The sequence below is a fragment of the Alosa pseudoharengus genome, unplaced genomic scaffold, assembly GCF_046254945.1.
Source record: "Alosa pseudoharengus isolate Yale_2024_CS ecotype anadromous, Long Island Sound unplaced genomic scaffold, YU_APseudo_1.1 YU_APseudo_1.1_scf_9, whole genome shotgun sequence".
NCBI classification, from domain to species: Eukaryota; Metazoa; Chordata; class Actinopteri; order Clupeiformes; family Clupeidae; genus Alosa; species Alosa pseudoharengus.
In genome coordinates this window covers 13,429,940-13,454,368 of record NW_027468881.1, presented here as the reverse complement: position 1 = coordinate 13,454,368, position 24,429 = coordinate 13,429,940, and the positions used below count along the sequence as shown (strand labels likewise).

The window sequence follows — 24,429 nt, the reverse complement described above, 5'->3', positions numbered from 1 at the left end:
ATCATTCACTTGATCTCCGTTTAGCTGTTCAGCATGCTCGGCCCGTATGGTTAATTTAACACATTTGTGCATGTTTCATTGTAGCACTCACACACACACACACACACAGACACGCACATAAACGCATGTTTACACAACATAGGCTCACTTGAGGTCTATCTGTTTCCTGCCCTGAATGAGAATGATTTATGTCTGAGACTCGTCTATATACAATGGAAGAACAACCTCAAGATGCGGCATGAAAATGCCAAAGAAGTGTTGGCTTACCTCTAACAACCTCTGACAACAGACTCTCAGCTACTGGGTTTCTGTTTTTTATTTTATTTTTGTTTTTATTTATTTCTAAGTCAGCCTCAGACTGTGCTTCCGCATGAGTAGATTTGGAATTGGAGTGTGCTTGAAGAGCTATTCATCCTCTGCTTTTGTGTTCAGTCTTTTCTGTTTTGTTTCAGTCGGGCGCAAACCGTGACTACTCACAGAAATGAGAGAGTGGCCCAATATGTGTATGTCGCCTAGGTGAAATAGACGGCGTTGCGAATTTGCTAGACTGTCTCCAGGTGTGGCGCCTTGCGAGTCACATAATTGCGCAATTAAGCACATTTAGAGTCTGCATTGGGCACGGTTTGTTGTCAGAACAATGTTTCCTTGCATATTTCATTCCCTTGCGATGGCAGGCAGCACAGTGCTAAAGTTGCGCGGGCGTGATCGTTTTTTGGAGGCATTTCACTGGCTGCTGGAGGCCGCAGTCGTCTTTGCGAGGCCCTCGCCATTATATTTCAATCTGCCAGGCTCTGTGGATCAGTCCTTCAGGCTCTACAAGGTTTAGAGGATTACCGGGAAGTGTTGTGAGATGAATTTAAAGGGTCAGTTGATTTGAAGATCTTCAGCTTCACCAGATTTCATTTGGATTGCCGCACCTGAAAGAATCATGTCCTCGGGTCAAGCCGCCACACGGTTGCCAGTGCAGTCAGACAAACATTCGCTTCCAAAGATGCGCACACACACACAGACAGACACACACACACACACACACACACACACACACACACACACACAAAAAGGTAGAGAGACAGAGAGATAGAGAGACAGAGAGAGAGAGACACCATCAAGAGTAGAGGCCAAGATGAGAAACAAGCAGTGCGTGTAAGCAGATAGCTCCACCGCAACCTGGCACACTTTGATATTGGCCATGTTGGTCTCCCTGCTGAGGTTGAGATATGAAATGGTGATCTGGCCCCAGGTGCTCTGCCCTCTCTCATCTTCCTGACCGTTAGACACACACACAAACACACACACACACACACAAACACACACACACACACACACAGACACACACACACACACACACAGACACACACACACACAGACACACACACACACACACACACACACACACACACACACACACACACACACACACACACACACACACACACACACACACACACACACACACACACACACGCTACACTCCATCTCCTTTTATCCCCATTGTTTTTCTGTCTCTCTTACCTCCCTGCTCCAAAACACAAACACCACTTTGCATTGTCCTGCATCCATTTCATTCTTCTCATTGCTCCTGTTTTGTTTTTCACCTTGTGAATTATTCTGTAAGCACACTCTCGCTGACCTCCACTGACCCTGCATATGTATGGGAAGCGGGCGCAGACCTCCGTGACTGCCTCCTCGCGTGTGCCCGCCCGTTCCTGGTCTGACCCTTGTGTCACTGGAGTGTAAATGAAGAAAACGTTTTTTTTTTTTTCCCTCCTCTTCCCTGGGATGGCATGCATGGCTTCCCCACCCCATTTCCCTGCCCTCCACCACTTCCAGTGGTCAGATTCCTGTCCTTGTTGTTGGGCAAGAGCGAGAGAGAGAGACAATATCCGGCGAGTGCTGGCGACAGCTTCAACCCATTATCTGCTAAGCTAAGTGCCTCAGTGGGTCCATATTCCAACCCCTCGCCATGTTAGCCCGACAGAGGCAACGGCGCCCAAGATGGCGCTGACAGCGCGGTTTGCTTTATTTTATATGCCCGCGCGGGGCAGTTCCGCCTTCTCTTTGACATTATGGGGATGGCGCTCAAACCCTCACTCCGCGGAACCCGCCCAGGGACAGGGATTATACTGTATGTTAGCATGTCCATATGCTCAGCAGCCCCAGGTGATGACGACAAGGCAACAGGAAACGCCGCCCTTTTAATAACAAGGAGTGCGAGAGAAGGGACGCCCATATAACTGTCACACCGCTCCAGCTGTAAAACTCAACCACCGTTTTTTTTTGTCATTCCCTCTCTCCATTCCTTTTCTTTTTTTCTCTCTCCTCAGTTCCAGGCTTGCATTAGCAAACCAAATCAGGTGCAGTAAGAGAGTGAGATGGAGAGGCAGCACACTGTGTAACTGCTCTTATTTTCAATTCAATTCAGCACCAGATGCGCCAAACAGCCCCCCCCCCCCCCTCCAGTTGGGCTTTATGGAAAAAAAGAAATTATTTATGTATACAGTTATGTTTTCTGTCGCCTTATTATTTTTCTCCCCCTCATCGTCGCCTTCTCAGTAACTGTTGTGGCGTCTGCCGTCTGTGAGATGCCCACGGAACGCCGTTAAGCAGGGGCGTGTTGATGAGGTTATATTTAGTGGTGGGTTGTTAAAGGTATGAATTATTGACACTGGGAGGAGACGGAATACTCTCCTGCCCCCCTGATTGTTCGTGTGGTAGAGGGGATGAATAATTGAGAGGTGAAGTCATGGTGAAAGCAAAACAGGAAGAGCGACACGCGGCCGGGGGAGTTATGATCGGCGTGAAGGAGAGCCTCCCTCGGTCAGTCTGCAGGGGTCAACCCTAGTTTTTTTTTTTCTTTTTCTTTTCGCTCCCTTGGTAGGCCAACATTTATTTCACCAGCTGTTAGGAAGGAGAGGATGGAGCTATTTTGTCTGCACGGCACGCTGGCTTCTGGCACATCCTCGTTAAAAAGACGACCAAAACAAACCAGGATAAAAAGATACGCCAGCCGTCTTCATACCTCCATCCACACCTTGAATCTGTGTGTTCCTCAGAGGCAGAGGAGTGCTGATATTGGGGCTGTTTCCCATCTCATTAGTGAACATCTGTTCATTCATGCTGTCTGCAGTGTCACTTGGAGGTAATCAGTGGAAATTGTGATGAAAATCATGTAAAATCGTCATGTAAAGCCTTAAAAAAATGGCTTCATGCTTATCGTGTTATGGATAATATATCACGAAAACCTGGAAAATAGCTTTCCATCGCATGCTCAGCTGGATCGGAATGCAGCTTTGGTTCAAAGGCCTGATTACCATGTAATCAGAGAGTCTTTGAGGAACCCAGCAAGTGATCGAGTTTCTCTGGTGAAACCAAAGCTCCCCAACCCTGCCATAGAGGTTGGTTCCCAAGCCAAGGTCAGCAGGCTCTTATGGTCTGCTATAGCCTGGAGACTCCCTGCCTACCGTCTTGGGACTGGAGGTCATTGGGGCTGTTCTAGGGGCTGTTGTTGTATCAGTCGTCAGACATCTTGGCGTCAGAGCTACGCTCAACATTTTCAGATTTGTGTCCACCCTTAGTCCCTGGCGACAGTAGTTGGCGAAAAGGACGCCATTAGTCGGCACGCTGGCCATACCCTGTCACTTGACCCAGCCTGGACATGTTGTGTCGTGTCAGTCCACGCCTCCTTCTGATGTTGGCCGGAGGAGACGCAGCTGCCCAGCCTGATGGATGGAGCGGAAAGGTGACGATTGTGTGCCTAGCAACTAGCGCCTACCAGGCCCCTCACCCCTCTGACCTCACCCCCCGGTGCACCCAACCCCCTACCCAGAGTGTCTATGCTCCCTCTACCCATGCAAAAGCCCACTGGGGGGCCATGTGCTAGCCTAGCGTCGGCCGAGCCTAAGCTCAACTCAGAATAATGGTGAAAAAGGGAATAGTTGTCTTTTATCTAACGGCCTCCTGAAGCCCCCTTATGAGTTTGGTTGTTTACTGTTGTCTGGGCTATTTCAGGCCCTCGCCTCACCTCCACTGTTGATTTAGACTTTAGAGGCATCGATTGTAATGAATACCATAAATGATTTTTCGATCAATATATTGATGCACGGATCCAGGGCTGCAGTGGGCTGATGGGTTTGGCCAGGCTGAAAAATTGATCTCCACTCCCAGATCATTCCCCTGCACACATTGCCCCTGGCTACAGATGAAAAGGAGAGAATACCGCAAATGAACAGCAATATATTGTTTGAGTTTATCTCACATAGGCAGTCGACAATTGGGCCTTTAAATCAGCACACTCACTTATGCGCACACATGTACAGCACACACACACACACACACACACACACACACACACACACACACACACACACACACACACACACACACACACACACTGTAGCAGACGTAGATGAGATATACACAGGGTGTTTGTGAGTGCACAGCGAGCTCCCAGGCCCAGGCATGTTCTCCAGAGCTTTTGTTTCATTATATTTTCAGCAGCGTTTGGACGTGCTGCACTCCTGATCGTGCACTCGGCCCTTAGATGAGGTTTGCTCACCTGCTGTGACCCAAACTGTTTCTAATTGTTCAGGCTCAGAGGCCCGTTCTGCGTTTTCCGGTAATGAATATGTATGTCCTATTTTTCCACTCCCCCCAAAACCCCCCACCCCCCGACTCCTGCACACTTCTCCTTTTTTTGCTATCTGAGTCTCTCTCTCTCTCTCTCTTTCTTTCTCCTGTCTTCCTCTCTCTATCATTTCCCTTCGTTTTGGGGTCCGCCAGAGTACACAGATGAGGCCCAGTGTGAGCCAGAGAAATAAGAGGGGGGAAAAAGCACGCCCCAGTCTGTTGCTATGGCAACCTCTGGCCCGGAAATCGCTCATGCACAATTCATGTGGTTGACCTTTTATTTTTTTATTTTCCCCCCTCCCTATACCACCCCACCCCCAACCCCCCATCACCCTCGGCCCTGCCCAGTCCAGCCCCATCCATTCACCCCCCATGGTGACGAGCACACCCACAGCACCTGGCGAAGGTGGCGTCGGCTGGGGCCTCCAAATGGCCATCCTGCCCCACCTTACCCCCACCCGCCTGCCTTCTCTGGGTTGCAGTCACCCCCATCCACATAGCACCCCCCCCCCCCCCTTCAATTGGCAGCTGAAAGCTTCATGCAGGTTTAATGAGTGTCAACATGAGCCGGTGACAGTCCTGCAAGGATGGGAAGGCAGAGCGAGAGGGAAGGCCCGAGCGTGACATGGCAGCAACAGCGAGAAGGTGTATTTTCATGAAAATGACCTCTCTAGAGACCGAGAAAGAGAGAGAGAGAGAGAAATAGAGAGACAGAAAGAGAAATAGAGAGAGCAGAAGCAGGAAGAACACAATGTGAAAGTATAGTTATGACTGAGGGAGGCAAAGAGAGGCAGAGAGAGAGGGAATGAGTAGGAGGGGAGATAATTGCGTCTGACACACCTCTCAGTCATTGTGAGTAGCCTCTTTGTGGAGAATATGACACAGAATGCACTCGAGTTAGGGCGCGACCCAAACAGCTGCCGCTCAGCTGCACTCAGCCTTAAACCCATGCCAAAGCCACGAGTTCCTCTCGCTCCTCTCAGCGTCACAAACTCTGTGTGTGTGTGTGTGTCAGGCATTCAGATCATCACAAGCGCTCCGTCCTAGAGATGAGCACATGTGTGGTGGTATGCCATGTATGCATATTTGTCCATAATGTTAGGAATATACACTCAGTAATGCAAATGCTCTCAATTCTTCATACTTAAACACTTGTTTTCTCTATTATACAGTACACACGCACACACACACACACACACAGACACACACACACTCACACACACACACACACACACACACACACACACACACACACACACACACACACACACACACACAAATGCACCATGACAAATGGCTGCTACGATAGCCTCTTTGCTTCATTTAAATGCCTGAAACTAAACATGCAAACAATATCACAGTTGCCGGTCGACATGGATCACTTCTTATCCATACCACGTTTCCATTTCAGAGCCGAGCATTTACATATTAACTGCTGCATCCCCCCATACCTTCTCCATTCTCCATTAAAGGAAAAGAAAAAAAAAGGGTGGAGGGGTTGTCTGGTAGAGATGCACTTAATGCAAATGGTCTCGCCATCTTGCCTCATTTTCCCTGACATTCCTGATTTGAGTCCCATTAACATCCCTCTCTCCGCACCGGAGTGCCGAAGCAGGACGACGCACCGCCGATAATTTGTATACCTAATTTTTCTTGACATTATCCCTATTGGTAACTTGGCATAATGTGCCGGGCTTAATCGGGCCAGGGATATATTTAATTTTTCATAATTACTGTAGCGTGCCGGAGGGAGAGGTGGGGGTGAGAGAGAGAGAGAGAGAGAGAGAGAGAGAGAGAGAGAGAGAGAGAGAGAGAGAGAGAGAGAGAGAGAGAGAGGGAGAGAGGGAGAGCCCGAGCGGAGCGCCTCAGATCTGCAGGGCCACTCGTGTGACTCAGAGCACAATCCTATCTGTCACCCTCTGCCTCCCTTGTCTCAGGGAGAGGGAAAACAGCAGGGATGGAGAGAGAGAGAGGAAGGGAGAGAGACAGAGGGAGGAAAGTGAGAAGGAAACTGGAAGTGAGACAAATGGAATGAGAGAGAGAGAGAGAGAGAGAGAGAGAGGGTGGAAGAGAGAGAGAGGTGGTAATAGAGGCAGAGAGTTGGAGAGACAGCATGTGTGAGAAAGAGGGAGGGAGAGAAAGAGAGAGGTGACAGAGGGAGGGTAGAGGGAGTGTGACAGTGAGGGGAAGGAGTCGGGTCCATTTAGAAAATTGGCTCTTTTTGTGTCATTACATTCCTATTGTGTCGTCTGCAGAACCAGAACACTGGGCCTCACTTTGATTACTACTCCCCGTCCGTAGAGAGAGAGAGAGAGAGAGAGAGAGAGAAAGGAGAGAAAGTTAGAGAGGTAAAGAGTCCCTTTCTGGCAGTAGAGGAGTTAATATTAAGCGCTATCAGTGAAAAGTTCTGCTCTTATTCTTTGGGTTTTTTTGACCCCTGTCAGTTGTACTTTTTCTCCGCCTCGCTCTCCTGCTCTCTAATCTGTCCTCTCACACCTGCCCGGTATGCCGCTCATGCACAGCATGAGCAGTCGGCTTTGATTTTTATTTTTCTTTTTTTTGTATTATTTATTATATATTTTATTTTATTTTTCTCGGAAGCGCTTCAGCCTTCGAAGCGAAGCAGGCGGGACGGACAGACGGACAGACAGACGGACCTGGGGCTGGTGTCCGGCCCCGCGGAGCCCGTGTCCACCAAAGGGGCGGATCAGCGTCAGGCGCGCAGGCAGGCGGAGACAGGCAGGGTGTCTTGGCCCGTTCCGCTGACTGCACATGCCATTACCCAGCGCTCCCAACGCCCGGCCCCCCTCGCGCTCGCTCCTTCTACCTCTGTCTCGGCCCTCCTGCATGGCAGGGGAGGTGTGTGTGTGGGTCTGTGTGTGTGTGTGTGTGTGTGTGTGTGTCGGGGGGTGGGGGGGGGGGTTGATGTCACTCACAGGTGTAACAGTTGCCAGCATTCTCTCAGGGAACATTCAGGCGTTCCACCGCGTGTCAGATACTGCTGTGTGCTGTGAAAGCCATTACGGGATCCCAGAGTCTTTTTATGGAGTCTCCATATTTCTCGAGGTTCTGAGGGAAGGAGGCAAGGGGCTTTAAATGAAGGAAAAATGGCTCTGGACCATCCCCCCTCCTCCCCACAGAGACCCCCGCCCCTCGCGGGCGTACTTCGGGAAGCCTTAGGCCAGAGCGCGGTGGAAAGACTTTTTCCACGTCGTGCGTCCAGCGCAGGAAATGGCGGCTGCTTGGCGTGAGTGATGGGAGGACTGGGATCGAGCGGAACCCTGTGCGCCAGGGGGGAGATTACATCAGATGGAGAGTATCGATCCCGAGGAGACCCCAGGCTCACTCGCCGCGCTCGCTCACTTTTCCGCCCGGCCCTCAGAGCCACGCTCAGAGCTCTCCTCCAGCACTGCCTGGGCCTCCATCTCCCAACCCTCTTCTCCCCTCACTCTACCCCACCCTCATAACCTCCACAAAGCCACCACACAACTAGCTCCGTCACCTCCCCTCCAGTCCCTGTTACTTGTGCTTTGGTAGACACTTGTGTTGAGTTTGCCAGTAAAAGTCAATTACATGCTTACATAAGGCCCCGGCGTTCCTCAGTCTCGTTCCACTCCATTTACTGCCCCGGGTCCATCCGTTTTGTTTTTAAGTGCTCCGCCACACACAGCACAGGAGAGGAGAAGGGACAGAGAGGAGCAGAAAAACAGTCAGGTGAGGGAGAAATAATTTTCCCTCCCTCTCTCTCTCTCTCTCTATTTTTCTCTTTCTCTCTCCTCTCCTTCTGTTTCTCCCTGGGAGCGCGTTTCGAACACCAGTTGATGAGGGCATCTGTTAATTATGTGGCGCTTACTTTGTGGGGGATGTCAATTAGACGCCGAGCTCACGCTCCCCTCGTTGGCAGCGAGTTGCCAATGTGCGCCAGGCGGGTGTCTCATCATAGCAACCCCACGACTGCAGACGGGGACAGGCTCTGAGTTATGGGTGCAGTGGCACATCAAAATGTGTTTGTGTGTGCATCTGTGAGTTTTTCTTGTGTGTGTGTGTGTGTGTGTGTGTGTGTGTGTGTGTGTGTGTGTGTTTGTGTGTGTGTGTGTGTGTGTGTGTGTGTGTGTGTGTGTGTGTGTATGGGTATGAGTATGACAGTAGTTCTGTAATTGAAAGTGTGAGTAGGTTGCTGTGAACTGGTATTGGTGTGTGTGCGTGTGTTGTGTAAGTAACTGTGACTTTGTTCAGGTGTGAGTTTATGTCTGTGTGTGTGTGTGTGTGTGTGTGTGTGTGTGTGTGTGTGTGTGTGTGTGTATGGACCCTCACACGCGCACACACATGTGTGTTTCGCTACACTCCCTGCAGGAGTGGGCCTGTCCGCCCTCCCGTCCCGATGCCTCTCGTGTTGCGAGCGCGATTAAATTGACAGTGTAACGGGTGACGCGGGACTCCATCTGCTCCACGCATGCTGCAAACCTGGGTGGGAATAACGTCGCTCCCATCCACAGCTGCTACTGGGGCCATGGATGGCACCGCCCCGTCTTATCAGGAGCCACATCAGGAGAGGAGGAGAGGAGAGGAGAGAAGAGGAGAGGAGAGGAGAGGAGGAGAGGAGAGGAGACGAGAGAAGAGGAGGAGAGGAGAAGAGGAGAAGAGAGAAGAGGAGAGGAGAGGGAGGAGAGGGGAGAGAAGGAGAGGAAAAAAGAGGAGACGGGAGAGAGGAGGGTAGAGGAGGGGAGAGAAGACGAGGAGAGGAGAGGAGGAGAAGATAGAAGAAGAGAGGAGAGGAGAGAAGAGGAGAGAAGAGGGAGGAGAGGAGAGAGAAGGAGAGGAAAAAAGAGGAGACGGGGAGAGGAGGGTAGAGGAGAGGAGAGGAGGGGAGAGAAGAGGAGAGGAAAGAAGAGAAAAGGTGAATAGATGAGGAGGGTAGGAGAGAAGAGAAGAGAAAGGGGGGGGGTAGGAACAGAGAATAGAAAAGAGAAGAGGAGGGAAGAGGAGAAGACAGGAGCAGAGGGGAGAGGAGGAGAAGAGAGGAGAAGATGGGGGAAAAAGAGGAGGGAAGATGAAAGGAGTAAAGGTGAGAAGAGAGGAGGGGAGGGGAGAGGAGGAGCAGAGAAAAGGAGGGGAGAGACAGGAGGACAAGGAGAGGTGGAGGTGGTGGGGAGAAGATGGACAGGCTAGTGTGATGTGTTTAGGGCACTAAAGGGGACAGATGTATTTTTTTCATCTTTTCATTTTCCTGCGTTTTTTCAGAAGCGTAGTAATTGGGTTTAACATGCCCTGCTGGGAAGTGTGTGTGTGTGTGTGGGGTGGGGAGCAAAGTTGCCTTTTGTTCCCCCGGCTCATCTCTGATCTGCTGCAGCCACTACAGCAGGGTTCGCTCACACACTGTTCGTCTTACTTCACACACACACACACACACACACACACACACACACACACACACACACACACACACACACACACACACACACACACGTTTGTAGAGGTACATCACACTCACACACACACCTACGCACAAAAGCTCAGACACACACACCAAAGAGACGACACAACAAACTAACTCTCCCACACACTCTGTTCGTGCAGTCGTGGATGCTCTTTAATGATATCATTAGCACCCCACCCACCCCCCTTTCTCCTCCCCTGCTGTAAGGATTCCAATCCTGTGCCCTCTTCAAAAAAGAGCAAAGAGGAACAGGCAGATGACAGACGTGTGTGAATGTGTGTGTGTGTGTGTGTGTGTGTGTGTGTGTGTGTGTGTGTGTGTGTGTGTGTGTGTGTGTGTGTGTGTGTGTGTGTGTGTGTGTGTGTGTGTGTGTGTGTGTGTGTATCTTTGGGGGGTTGGGGGGGGGAGGTTATTTGGGGCATCATGGATTTAAAAAAAGGCCCTCAGGATTGTATTAACCCTTTGAACCCCGCGAGCTGATTTGAGGTTGGACTGGGAGGAGATTGGTGTCATCAGGGCTTGCCTTCAGACTGAGGCTGCAGATTGAAATCCCGGCAAGCCCTGTGCCCACCGTCCAACGCTACCCCCCTCCCCACACACACACACACACACACACACACACACACACACACACACCCTCACACCTCCCTCCACACACTGCCAGATCCTCATTGACTGTGACTCACTACAGAGGGAGAGAGAGAAAGAGAGGGAGAGAGAGAAAGAGAGGGAGAGAGAAAGAGAGGGAGAGAGAGAAAAAAAAAGCGTAAGAAAAAGAAAGAAAAAAAGGGTCTTCTTCTCAAGACCACAAAGAGACAGCTTTATCGCTGCAAGTTTAAATTAATTGCCCAGCCCGGTCCACCGTCATAAATTGCGGTGCGTTTATGCAACATCACATGGTCCCCTTTGTGAGGGAAGTATGTGGAGAATTCAGATTGATTTTAATTTAATCTTTGCGCCATTCTCCTCCATCCTCCATGCCCAGCACTGTCTGGGAGAGAGCAGTGTAGGGCACATGCCTGTGCATCTGCAAAATACTTTATTGTCTGGCGGATTTGCATTTAGCCTGTTTGCGCTCTGGCTGTGTCTGTGCAGGTCTTTATGTGTGTCTTTGTTTATACATTTCGCCGTGGTAGGTTCCTAGGTATGTGTGTTTGAGGCTTATCTGGTGATCTGTGGGTGGTGGATACGTTTGGCTTGAAATTATGCCGCCCCTAGTTCTCTTGGGAGGGACTTTAAGGTAACATGAATCATAAAAGGTTGACATAATGCGGAGGTTAACGTTCCAGCCGACTCAATTATACAGAGCGGCTCAGGAACGCCATGGCAAGTAGGCATTAGCATAGTCCATGTGCTATTAGCGCAGCAGAGGCTATCGCTTCAGCGGAGTATAAATCTCCATGCCAAGAGATTTTCTAATTAGCCTAACAGGGAGCGTTTATTAGCAAATCTATATGTGTACACACACTGCCACATATATCTCTCTCTCTCCGCATGTCGCGGTTGCAGACAGCAGCCTGAGTTCTTTTTTGTTCCGGGATGGGAGGAGAAAGTTTAGCTTGATTGATTGGCCAGAGTTGTGTGTGTGTGTGTGTGTGTGTGTGTGTGTGTGTGTGTGTGTGTCTGTCTTTTTTCCAATAACCCAATCATATGTTACATTCACCTTTCTGGGTTATTAAGGAAGAAAGCAAGAAGAAACAGATGGAGGGGAAAAAAGAGAAAAGGCTCAGCTTGACAGCAGCTGAAATGAGCTCGCTCATTCTGAAATACTGGCTGCTTTTTAATGGGCTTTACTTTGCACTTTACTCGTTCTTCGGCGAAGCTGGGTGTATGTAGTGTGTGTATGTGTGTGTGTGTGTGTGTGGGGGGGGGGGGGGGTCAGACTGCATTTTACAGTGACAGGCCAATCCCCTCCCCACCGCCACCCACCCCTCACCCCCTCCACTTTCCCTCGGCTGGCAGTGAGAGGAGCAGGGGAGCGCAAAGAAAAAGAGAAAATGAAGTGATTTGTGGAGGTATTGATCGGCGGTGGGGATATTGATCAGGGCTCTGAGAGAGATGAAGGAGGGTTGCTCCGTGTCTGGCAGCGGGGCAGAGCGAGGCCAAGGCCCACCCCTGTGAGGAGGAGATGATGCCAGGCACCCCACCCACCCCCTCTCACCCACCCGACCCCACCCCTGCCATTTTTTGTGACTGTGATGGTCTTTGTCACCCGGCAAGCATAGCATCCTTGTCGATAAAAGCCGGTAGCCTGTGCAGCAGATTTTTGCCGCTCCAGGCCAAAGTGTTTTTGTTGCTGAGAGGGCCGCCGCAACGCCCTCCAGGGGGATTAAGAGTTTGCGGGAGAGCATATTGTGTTTTGGAGTCCTCTGTCCTGGCAGACTGTTCAAGGTGAGCGCCCGGAACCGATTGGATGTCATCACTTTTCGACACTGAAATGCGCAAGTCCAACAAAAAAATTAAAAGAAGGTGGAACGGAAAGAACTGTTGTGCCTTGTTTTTCATTGTCCTTTCAACGGAAAACTTTATTTTCCCTGAAAATCAAATGAACAGGTGCAAACTAGCACAGCAGATGCTTATTAATATTTTAAAACAACAATCACACAAAAAAAACACCCTTCAAAATTAAATATTTTAAAATCTCATTTACCCGCCATAGTCGCTCCCACCACCAAGCGCACGCACTAAAGTTGCTTTCTGCCGTGTGCGTGCCTGTGTGTGGTAGCAGGCAGGCAGATTGTGCCGTATTCCTGGGGGTACAGAATGGAACCATCTGCTCTTGGCTTGGATTTCCTTCCAGGAAGGACCCCAGACCCCTGTAGCTCCATTATTGAAGAGCTCCAGTTTCCCATCCTCATCCCCTCATAAGCATAATCTGCCATTACAAGAAGGAAGACGTCATTCCATGCATTACAGTGGGGCTGCATGGGGTGACGGGGGGGGGGGGGGGGTGCACACGGACACACAACACAGACACACGGACACACAACACAGACACACTCACACACACAAATTATTGACACGCTGCTTGTAGCACAGTTCTGGAGAGACAGCCGGAGAGGGGAGAGGAGAGACAGGAACAGAGCGATGCCGGGGAGATAGTGCGGGGCGCGCGGAGAAGAGCACTCCAGCAGAACATGCTCGGTGGACGGCTTGAATAATTGAATTTTGCGTAGCGTCTCTGGCAGGCGCGGGGTGATTTATTCATGTATATTTCAGGAAGTTGTAATCTTTTCATAGCTCGCCTGCTTTCCTTTGTGGCGCAGATGAAGGGTGACAGAATAGGGCCTGCTCCTATATCTCCATTATTAATACCACAAGCCTAGGCCAAACGGCTCGCTCGCTACACACACACACACACACACACACACTCCCCCTAATCAGAAGGTGTCTGTGATGAACACACCCAACTCCTGTGTCTATACCCACCCAGCCACCCCCACCCACCTCCCCCATTATATCATCAGACCAGTCCCCCTCTCAAAATGCAGCCCCCACTGCTGCCGCCGCCACCAAACAATCGGGGATTTAATCTTTAAAGTCGGGCGCTTTGAAAATGTGCTACTGTATGACAGAGCAGCTCCGTGGAGGAACTACTGTCGACGGCGTCCTGGCAACTCTGAGCAAAAGGGTTTGTGTCTGTTCATCTTGTAGATAAAACAGGGGTGAGGCGCATTTTCTCATTCCCTCTGCTCTGTCTCTCTCAGGCATGATCAGAGCCCCCCCCCCCCCCCCCCCCCCCCCCAACACACACACACCTCGTTTCATTTAAGATGCGCTTGTAGCCCCTCGCCGCCGCAGTCCGTGTGAGTGTTTTGGTGGAGCTTTTGGAGCTGGAAAATAAGTTCACGCGGGTTTAAGTCGGGTCAGGACTTCACTCAGACCTGGAAGCTCGGAGGAAGAGATAAAGGCAAAGGCAGAGGGAGAGAGAGAGGGGGGGAGAGAGGGAGAGGGAGAGAGAGAGGGAGAGAGGGAGAGAGAGGGAGAGAGTAGAATTGATTGGGCCTTTATATGGGGAAATGAGAAAACAGACTGTTCCCTCAGTGCTCTCTGCTCCCTCTCTACCACTGGGGGTGAATCAAATAACTTGCCTTTATTTGTTTTTCCTCTCCTCTCATTTTACTCCTTGATAGCAAGTTCTGGAATGGAATGCTCTGTGAAAGGAAACCAGGGAGGGAGGGGAACAGCGGGTAAGAGGAAAAGTCGAGGAGAGGAGCCATGATGCGATAAGGCAAAATGATGGCGCCCACTCTGAACTGCGTCCCCCATATTTATATTGGTGTATGGTACAGGACTGCAGCTGGCCATTTGGCGGCCAGAGCCAGATAAGCAGCGGAGATTCATATGAGGAAGCGCTACAGTCGGCAGTGTTTACTCTCCACGACACCTCTCATTCCAGCCTGACGGCAATAACGCCGCCAGAGGTCAGCGCGCGCGTCAGCCTGTGATGTTTGTGTTTGCCTGCCCGCTGCAAATCAATTGCTATGCTCTGGAGTGCGCCTTTTCTATTACTCATACATGAAGAGAAGATATTGCATGTAACCTCCATGGTCCCGGCAAAATTACATTCTCGAAATGAGATCTCCTAAAAAGGAAAAAAAAAGGTTTAGATTAGGGGGGGTGTATGTGGGATGGGGGTGATGGGGGCTTGTGGGAGAGACAACAAAGATAAAAACAAAGATAAACTCATCAATACGCTGGTGACGCAACTTCTTCTTCACACCTCTCTGAAGGTATGTACTGTATACACCCATTTTGGAGCTGTGGAAAGACCTATTGTGAATCCAGTGTAACTATTGTCTACTCCCCACTGAATCCCGGACCGTAGTCATGGCAACATCTTTCCAATTCCATTGACTTTTGGCATCCTGTGGCGAGCAACAAGCAACCCTGCGCGGTTGTAAACTTATCACAATTTTGCGGTTGTGTGCTGAGGTACTCACACCTCATGCTACTGGTCACATCATTATCTCATGGTGACTCTTGGTAACTCAGACACAATTCTGTGAGAGCATCGTTCCCCATTCTCCTCAGCACTCTTTCTTCATCATATATGTAGGCCAACGTCAATGTCTGTGAAATCTACCGTAATTTTTCCCATAGACCGCTCACAAGAGATTTTTTATTGGTTTATTCATGTACATGTAGCTGAGTCACACATCTGAGGCGTCATCTAACCTGATCTGACGAGCAACACCATGTCTTTGTTCTATAATGTGCAAGAGGCAAGACTCGAGAGATTAAAAACAGCAAGCTCGGTGAGGATGAAATATTGCTGTTTGAAATCGTCGCCCTTCCCTCGACACGGTGAAACCCTGAGACTAACATTTATGCAAGACAGCAGGGCAATCTGTTCACTTATTCATTCCTCTCACCACGTTGTCCTGGAAGAAGTGAAAGAGCAAGTATGAGAGAGAGAGAGAGAGAGGGAGAGAGATGGGGGAGAGGGAGGGAATGGGGGGGATAGAGAGACTGACGTGATGAGATCCTTGCACCTCACACTTTTTTTCACAATTCCTCTCTCTTTTTTTCTCAAAAAGAACTCCTCTGCTTCTATGCCCTTACTTCCTCCAGCCTTTTTCCATTTGCCTTTTTTTTTTTTTGCCGAGTGTCTTTTTTTCCCGAGTGCAGCCGCATTTCCACTCTCAACCAGCAACAGTCTCACGCTGTTTGGCATTCCAACCCTGGCTTTGTAGTTAGTGCTGCCTCTCCTTTCTCTCTATCTTCTCACTTTTTTCTTTTTGAATCAAAGCTGTTATTCGCGGCTCCGTGGCTCCAAGCACTTCCCCCCCCCCCTTCCGCGCGCTGCCCATCTCTTCGCTATTCAACGCATTTGAAGGTAAATTCAGGTGTGCAAGGCAGCGTCCATTATGGCATCTATATTTGATCATCTCCTTTCCACGCAGGTCAGCGAGTAGCAGACTTCAATTCTAAATGCTCAACTTTTCTTGCTTTTTTTCCCTCTTCCCTCACTGACAGCAATTATGCCTCTGCTAGTGATACACTCAGTGGGGAGAAAGAAGCACACAAGATGCAAGATTTTGTGCTGGAGTGCCTGTGTGTGTACACATGTTTTGTCAGAGCGGCTTACCATTTTATGGTAGATAGAGACCCTTCTTGAACATAGTGAGGCTATATCAAGCCTCTTTTTTTAAGGTGTGTGTGTGTGTGTGTGTGCGCGTGCATGCGTGTGTGTGTGTGTGTGTGTGACTGTGTGCGTGTGTGTGTGACTGTGTGCGTGTGTGTGTGTGTGTGTTTCTGTATGTGTGTGCGCGTATGCACTTGAGTGCATAAGGGTGTGTACATTGGTACTTTATCTACAGTATGTGTGCGTGTCTTGCACGAGTCATGATGAAGGTTGACACTTATAGCTCCTAAACCTCAGCCCACAAGTCCCAGGGGAGCCGACCTTCTGTCGCCCCTCATACAACCACGTCTGGAGGCGGACGGCTCCGGGTACCACTTAGGCCGTGTCAACAATGCGCCGCACATATCGCTTGCTGGTGCTGAATTTCAAGAGGTTTTTGTTTGGCGTCACGGGTGACAGGCTCAACATGGAAAACAATGTTGACAGGTAGTGTGTGTGTGTGTGTGTGTGTGTGTCAGAGTGACAGTGTCAGGAACAGAGGGGAAGCCTGCTGCTTTCTTCCCCCACACGGCTCCATACAGGATGAGGGTGTGTGTATGGGGGGGGGGGGGGGGGTGCTTGCTTTTGTATGTAAGGTACCAGAAACTCGCTCTTTGTTTGTTTTCTCTCTTTCTCTCTTTCTCGTTCTCTCTCTTTCCCTCATACACACACAGACACACACACACACACACATATACTGACTCACTCGTTTTTTTTTTACTTTCGCCGTCTTTATTCTCTCTCCCTTTCTTTCTTATCATATGTTTCTTGGTCTGTGACAAAAGGACAGAGGCTGACTGATAGCTGTCAGTCTTTGATGTTTCAGGTGCCATCATCCTCTCCCCCTCCTCCACATCCACAATCCCACCACCTCCACCAACAACAACAACCTACCCTTCCATTTCTTAGACTACGTCACTGAGGCCAGTCTGCTTCAGGCCTGTTGGAGTTAACACAGACGTAAGCCCTCACCTGTCAGGAAGATGGATAGAATGGGCAAAGGAGGGATGGAGAGAGAGAAGGAGCCAGTGGGAGAGGGCTAGAGCAAGAGAGAGAGAGAGAGAGAATGTGATAAGGTCGAGTGAACCCCCACTAACCTCCCCCAATCCCCCCCCCCCCACCCACCCCCCATCCCCCAGTCCTGCATCAGCCGAGTGAAGTCAGTGTTGAGGAGAGGAGAGGAGAGGCCAGGCTGCTGCTGGGCAATCAGCACGGACACGCGTCTGCATCCCCAGTGTGGCCTGGGAGCCGGCGATAAGAGCCCAGCATGGCCGCAGGGCACGTGGGCACATTGGACTTCAGAGGCACCAGGAGGAGAGAGAGAGAAAGAGAGAGAGAGAGTAATAGAGAGAGAGAAATATGGAGAGAGGACAGAGAGATATGGAGAGATGAGGAGAGAGAGTGAGGGGAGAGAGTGTTACATGGAGAGGGGAAGAGAGGGAAGGAGAGAGAGAGATCGAGTTGGGAGAGACAGTGTTACGTAGAGAGAGAGAGAGAGAGAGAGATAGAGAGTGATAGAGAGAGAGAGAGAGAGAGAGAGAGAGAGATAGACAACGGAACTCTTCTAAGATCAGCCCCGTGGGGCCCTCTCTCTGCAGAGTCTGTCCCAAGCCTAGTCAGTCCGTCACTAATTCTCATTCAAATTCATCCGGGAGAGAAGGAAGACTGACTCTGCTGACTCTCCGCTCCCTTCTGAAGCCAATGTCATATGCAAAAATCTGAATACACAAATGTCTCTGTGGCCTCCATTGGTCCACTCACATTATGTATAATGGAAATGTTATTATTGTTGTTGTTGTTGTTGTTGTTTTTGGGCAGACTCCTAACTCTGTGTTGGTCTTGTTTACCTGTCTGGCAGGCTGCAGAGGCATGCTGTGTGGCTTCGGAGCGTTGTGTGAGAGGGACCCGGCTGACCCGTCCAAGGGCGTGTGTGTGTGTAAGAGGACGCCGTGTCCGTCGGTGGTGGCACCCGTCTGCGGCTCGGACTCGTCCACCTACTCCAACGAGTGTGAGCTGGAAAAGGCCCAGTGCAACATGCAGAGACGCATCAAGGTGCTGCGCAAGGGGCCATGTGGTGAGTTAAACAAGGACACAGACACACACACACACACACACACACACACACTTACTAATGGTACAATTAAGGGCTGCACGATATATGTAAAATCTATCGTTATCGCGATATCAACGCTTGCGATGGACATACCGCAAAGATGACTTAATTTCGATACATTTCGATACATTTTCTGTGCCGTGTGCATTCCATACAGTCTATGATACATTCACATTCTGAATGTCAACATATTTTACCAAACCGATGCTGTCATGCTGCCCTAGAAGCCCGTCCCTTACCAGTTTAGGTGTGTGGCGTTTTAGGTGTTGAGGCGGGAGCTAATGTCGTGATGGCTGAAGATCGAGAGAGTCGAGCGAGGCAGGCTACACTTGGGTGAAGAGGAATTGGTGACTAAAAGGAAAAGCACGTCTGTTATATGGAAATATTTTGGTTTTATGAAGGATGACATGTTACAAACACAGCAAATGCGTCCTCCTCCACCGTGTTAAAATAAACAATTTATTTCGTTATCGCTATAGGATCAGAAGATATCTGTCTTTCACTGTAAGGCTTGTAGGCTATTTCATGATTTGCATTTAGCAAAAGCCCCAGACAGCAGCAGAGAGGTAATCAGGATTCGTTATTTGTAAAAGTTGTTTAGCCTACTTTGTTGGACTGTGCGATCGCAGCCCCTTACTTTCACTTTCCGCTGCACTCGTAGTCGGAATGCCAGTAGCCTAATAATGTGGGATGCGCAGCGTATGAGGTTACAGACTGGGCTACTTAAGACCATATATAGCCTAGGCTACATAATATTTTATATTGTTTATGTAGAAAATTATACATTTATTTCTGTAATTATACATTTACCCCCCCCCCCCAACCCTACAGTCTATGCTAGCAGCAAGTAGAATGGAGAAAAACATTAAATATTTAAATATCGCAAGTTATCGTTATCGCAGTATTCAATAATGTTATCACATATTGCATGTTTTCCTAATATCGTGCAGCCCTAGTACAATTACTACATTTATAAATAGATCCAAATGCTCTCCCACGGACACACACACACACACACACACACACACACACACACACACACACACACACACACACTGACTCTGCAGCTCCCCCAGGTCCACTTTTGAAGCATAATGACAAAACTCCAAAAACCTGCACATTTGCCACTTATCGTCTCCTATTAGCATATTCATAAAACGCCGTGTGTGTCTCCTTCCTCCAAACGAGGTTTGGGGTCTGCCAGCCCAGTGTACTCCCTTTTGTGTTCTCCTGCATTTGCCTGAATGATAAGTAATAGCTGACGTCTGTGTTGGCTTGGTCATGCTATTAAGCAGGCCCTGTGACTACAAGCCTTGCCAGCAAGAGCAGTAATTATGAGAGCCGGTGGAACATGACGTACAGAACCTTCAAAGGGCCATAATTACCAAGCACACATGCTGGAGAGAGAGAGAGAAGGAGGGAAGGAGGGAGGAATGGATAGAGAGAGAGGTAGAGAGGGAATTAATAAAAAGAGAGATGCAGAACGAGAGTATGGCAAGATGGAGAAAGAGTGAGGTGAAGAAGAGAGTGAATGAGAGCGAGCCAGAGAGAGCAAGACGTCGGCAGACAGCGCAGGAGGAGGAGCACGCTGGTGTCTTGACAGAGTGAGGACTGCAAACAGGACCAGACTTTTACATTTGGCTTTATTTATTTTAATTGAATACACTGCGGTTCCATTTCACATCTCTCGGCTGTTGTTTCTTTTTTCTTTCGTTTTTTTTTTTTTCTTTCTTTTTTTTAATCGCTACGCCCAGACAGGCAAGGTTGAGCGCCTCTCCCTGCAATTTCCCTAATGAAATGGGCAATGTGGCGACGGAGAGGTTACATTTATCGCGGGGGCCGCGCGTCCAGCGCTGGGCGCTGTCCAGATAAAGGGGCCTGGGCAGCCGTGTGAGTTAAAAGCCCAGTGCGTTTAAATCACAGCCCCGAGTGCAAGCGAGTGGTGGAGCGCACACACAAACACACACACACACACACACACACACACACACACACACACACACACACACACACACACACACACACACACACACACACACACACACACACACACACTCCCAGAGAGCCAGAGAGGGCATAAAAAAGAAGTGGCACTTGCCAGGTTATGATTCAGCAGTGAACAAAAGCAAGTGAGGCAGAGAGAAAGAATAGAGTAAGAGAGAGAGAGAGGGTTTGTATCAGAGAGAGAGAAAAGTGTGTGCATATGTGTGTGTCTGTGTGTGTGTGTGCATATGTGTGTGTGTGTGTGTGTGTGTGTGTGTGTGTGTGTGTGTGTGTGTTGGTCGGGGGGGGGGGGGGTAGCGAGGGTAGCGAAAGAGAGAGATAGAGAAATATTGGCTCACTGTTTTAACCAGACCAAGGGAGCGTGTTGCTTGTCATAATATTGGACTGGGTGCTGCGTAAACAAAGTCTCCAGCTGTCAGTGAGGTGTCCACACAAGCCTCATTTCGGGGCGGCAGCCTGGTGGAACGTGGGACCGTAGCGGAGCGGAGCGGAGCTCAGCACGCCGTGGTGGGCACTGGAGTGCAGTGTTGTGCCCGGAGCTCGGCGCACTCGGGCAGACAGGGGTCGATCCACGGATTGATCATCTGCAAAGCTGCACTGGATTGAAGTGCATGAACTCCCCTGGCAATTAGAGCATTCATCTTCCTCCCTCTTCCTCCTCTCCCACTCTCTCTCCCACTCTCTCTCACTCTCTTCCACTCTCTCTCTCTCTCTCCTTCTCTCTCTCTCTCTCTCTTACGGTAAGCTGACCAGAGGCCAGTCGTGTACACCTGACCCGTGGGACGACACACAAACAACAACACCAGCAGCATGTTGTATTTCTGCCCCTGTTTCGTAACACGCCCTCTCTGCTGGGCTCCATGGCAAAGCCGGGGACAGTTTGTTTCCCTGTCAGATCTTGGCCCGCCGCGATGCCAGGTAGGCAGTGCCGTGCCCAGGAGAATTTCCCAGAGAAGCAGCCTGTTCCTGCACACCACGCGCGTCGTGTCTGCTGTGGCACGACCTGGCATGAGCTGGACGCCGAGGGACCTAGAATGCCATCTTTTTTACCGCCTCAGCTCTCCAGAGGGACGATCGATGCCAGCCTCTCTCTCAAGCGCCACTTATAAAACTGCACTCTTTTCTTTCCATGGAGAGGTTCTGGCTGATTTCAGTCGCCCGTCGTTTTGGCATCTTAAATTGACGCAATGTGATTGGACTTGCTGAGCACCCACCGCCGCTATCAGCCACTTTGCACGTCTGGGCAAACAGAAAAAGACATTCTGTGTGTGTGTGTGTGTGTGTGTGTGTGTGTGTGTGTGTGTGTGTGTGTGTGTGTGTGTGTGTGTGTGTGTGTGTGTGCGCGTGTACGTGTGTGTGTGTGTGTGTGTGTCTGTGTGTATGTGTGCGTGTGTGTGTGCGTGTGTATGAGTATGCGTATATGTATGTGTGTGTGTGTGTGTGTGTGTGTGTGTGTGTGTGTGTGTGTGTGTGTGTGTGTGTGTGTGTGTGTGTGTGTGTGTGTGTGTGTGTGTGTGTGTGCATCCCGGACTGATGCCTGGCTGTGAAAAGGCGAGAAAACGTTCCTTTGGGCACCTTTAAAGATGGTTTGTGAAAAGAAGGCCCCGCCATGATTGAAGCGCAGACTTAGATTCCTTATCTGCGATGGGAGCGCTCAGTGCGTTTAACATGAAAAGCATTTTTTTCTACTTCCAAACTTTCTTCTTCGTTTTCTCTCTTTTTTTTTGCTTCTCCTCAGACCGAAGAGATAACTCACGTCTTTGGAACTTCAGCTCAGCCAAGTTTTCTGTGTTTCCTATGAGGAGGGTGTTTGTGTGGGTTGATGTGTGCATAATGTGTGTGTGTGCGTGTGTGTGTGTGTGTGTGTGTGTGTGTGTGTGTGTGTGGTGTGTGTGGAGGCGAGGGGAGGATGCTGCTTATAACAGGGAAGCTTTTGTGGCTCGCAGACGAGGCCGTGCCAGATAAGCGGCTGTTAAGGCCGTCGGAGAAGAGGGGGGTCGGGGTCGGTGTGGGTTGGGTGGTGAGTGAGTGAAGAGGCCGCGAGGCTGATTTATGTTCCGGCGGAGGTGCCCGCGAGGAAGGGCTCGTCGCCGGGTCCCGGCGGGGGACGTGCGGCGCAAGCTAACTTCGCCGTCCCCCTCCCGCCGGCCGATTGTTCCCGCTGACAGGTCGTTACTCAGCCGGGGCCCCGCGGCCTCGGGTGACAAGCGCCGCGCCGATGGAGTTGGAGTACCAGAGGGGGCCCGCCGCTGTGTCTGTTGCTGCTGTGTCTGTTGCCGCTGTGTCTGTTGCCGCTGTGTCTGTTGCTGCTGTGTCTGTTGCCGCTGTGTCTGTTGCTGTTGCTGCTGTTGCTGTTGTTGTTCCAGCATCCAGCCAGGCCCTTTTACCCCCGAGCTTAAATTAGTTTTCTTCCTCTGCCTTCCTAGTGTTTGTGTGTGGGTGTGTGAAGGTGTGTGTGTGTGTGTGTGTGTGTGTGTGAAGGTGTATGCTCACCACGATTACCTGTCCTCTCCACAAGAAACTCTATTCTCAGTATTCAGTTTGAGACTCTCTCCTTCGGCCAGTGGCCCCATCTGTTAACACCACCCCAAACACACACACACACACACACACACCGAGCGTACAGTAGCCCCTCTGCTCCCCTCATGGGCTCATCAGCGTCACACAACAATGGGTCAATCTGCCGGACATAATGCCCTCTAATACAGGCATCCAAGTGGCCCCCCATCAATCTGCTGTCTACGAATGGCTGTGACTGCTCCGCTCATTGTATCAGCCGGGTCTGAACATCTAAATGTTTCCAGGGATTATAATGAGCCTGCGTATACCTACCATAAATCACCCCGTGGTGCCTCTGCCATTCACCATTGCCCTGCCATTTTGTACATTGTGTGCCGTTTTATCACAATTCTATTCATTCCTCTGTTTTTTTTCTCCTTCCAAGCCACTCTTTACGCCTCCGCCCCCCCCCCCCACGCCCCCTCCCTCAACCCACATGTCTATCTCTCCTCTCTTTTTCTCCACACACACCCCCTTCCACACACACACACACACACACACACACGCACTCGGCGTACGCGAGACACTCTAATCCCCTCAGCCGATGTGTGCAGATAGCTCCCCTCTGTTGAGAATGGGCGGAGGTAGGGGTTGAGGGGGTGCGTGGCAGCCAAAGGTGAGGTTGAAGGGTATTCATAAATAACTAATCCCCCACAGCCTCCTCACCGCTGTCTGGACGCTGTTTGCTATGCAGCTTTATAGGGTTTTACACCACACATGTGTGTACGGGCGAACACAGTACACGTACACACACAGACACACACACACACACACACACACATGCAGGCACACATTACATAGACTGTGTATGCCTAGTTTGTGCAGAGTGAGGCTTTTACCCGCACATTGTAATGGAGTTGGTGAATCCTATCTTGAGGCTTCACTCCTCCTGTTCATCCTCTGCCATGCTGTGATACTAGTTAAACAAATTCTGTCCCCCCCCCCCCCTCTCTCTCTCCCCCCCCTCTATCTCTCTTTCTCCCTCTAACTTTCTCCTTCTCTTTCCCTCACTATCACTTTATTTATTTGTTATGTTCTTCCTCCATCTTTTTCCTCCCCATTCTATCACTCCATCTCTGTGTCACCCGTCATTCTTTCTCTCTCTTTCTCTCCTTCATCATCTCTCCCCCTCTCTTTTGTATGCTGCCCATCCTATCTGTCTTTCTCCTCAGCATATTTATTCTACTTTCTCCTTTTCTCTCTCTCCCTCTCCTCTCCCTTTGTTCTCCACTATCCGCTTCATTCTGCTCTCCTTCCTCATACTTCCCTCTCTCTCTCCCTCCTCTCTCTCTCTTTCTCTCCCTCCTCTCTCTCTTTCTCTCTCCCTCCTCTCTCTTTCTTTCTCTCTCCCTCCTCTCTCTTTCTTTCTCTCTCCCTCCTCTCTCTCTCCCTCCTCTCTCTCTCTCCCTCCTCTCTCTCTCTCTCTCTCCCTCCTCTCTCTCTCTTTCTCTCTCCCTCCTCTCCCTCTCCCAACCCACCCCTCCCCTTCCTCCCTCCTTCCGTCTTTGCCGCGCACCTCACAAGCAGCAGTGTTTAGAAGAGATAACGCAGATTACGGCAGGG

The 24,429-nt window shown here is 50.2% G+C and overlaps 1 protein-coding gene across 1 annotated transcript in view; it reads left to right on the top strand.

Moving 5' to 3' along the window:
* agrn (agrin) overlaps window positions 1-24,429 on the top strand; it is a 224,918-nt gene that overhangs the window by 104,139 nt on the left and 96,350 nt on the right. Inside the window, exon 4 of the mRNA XM_076277338.1 lies at window positions 18,049-18,264. Within this exon, the coding sequence (XP_076133453.1) occupies window positions 18,049-18,264 (216 nt within the window). The remainder of the gene's footprint in view (window positions 1-18,048; window positions 18,265-24,429) is intronic.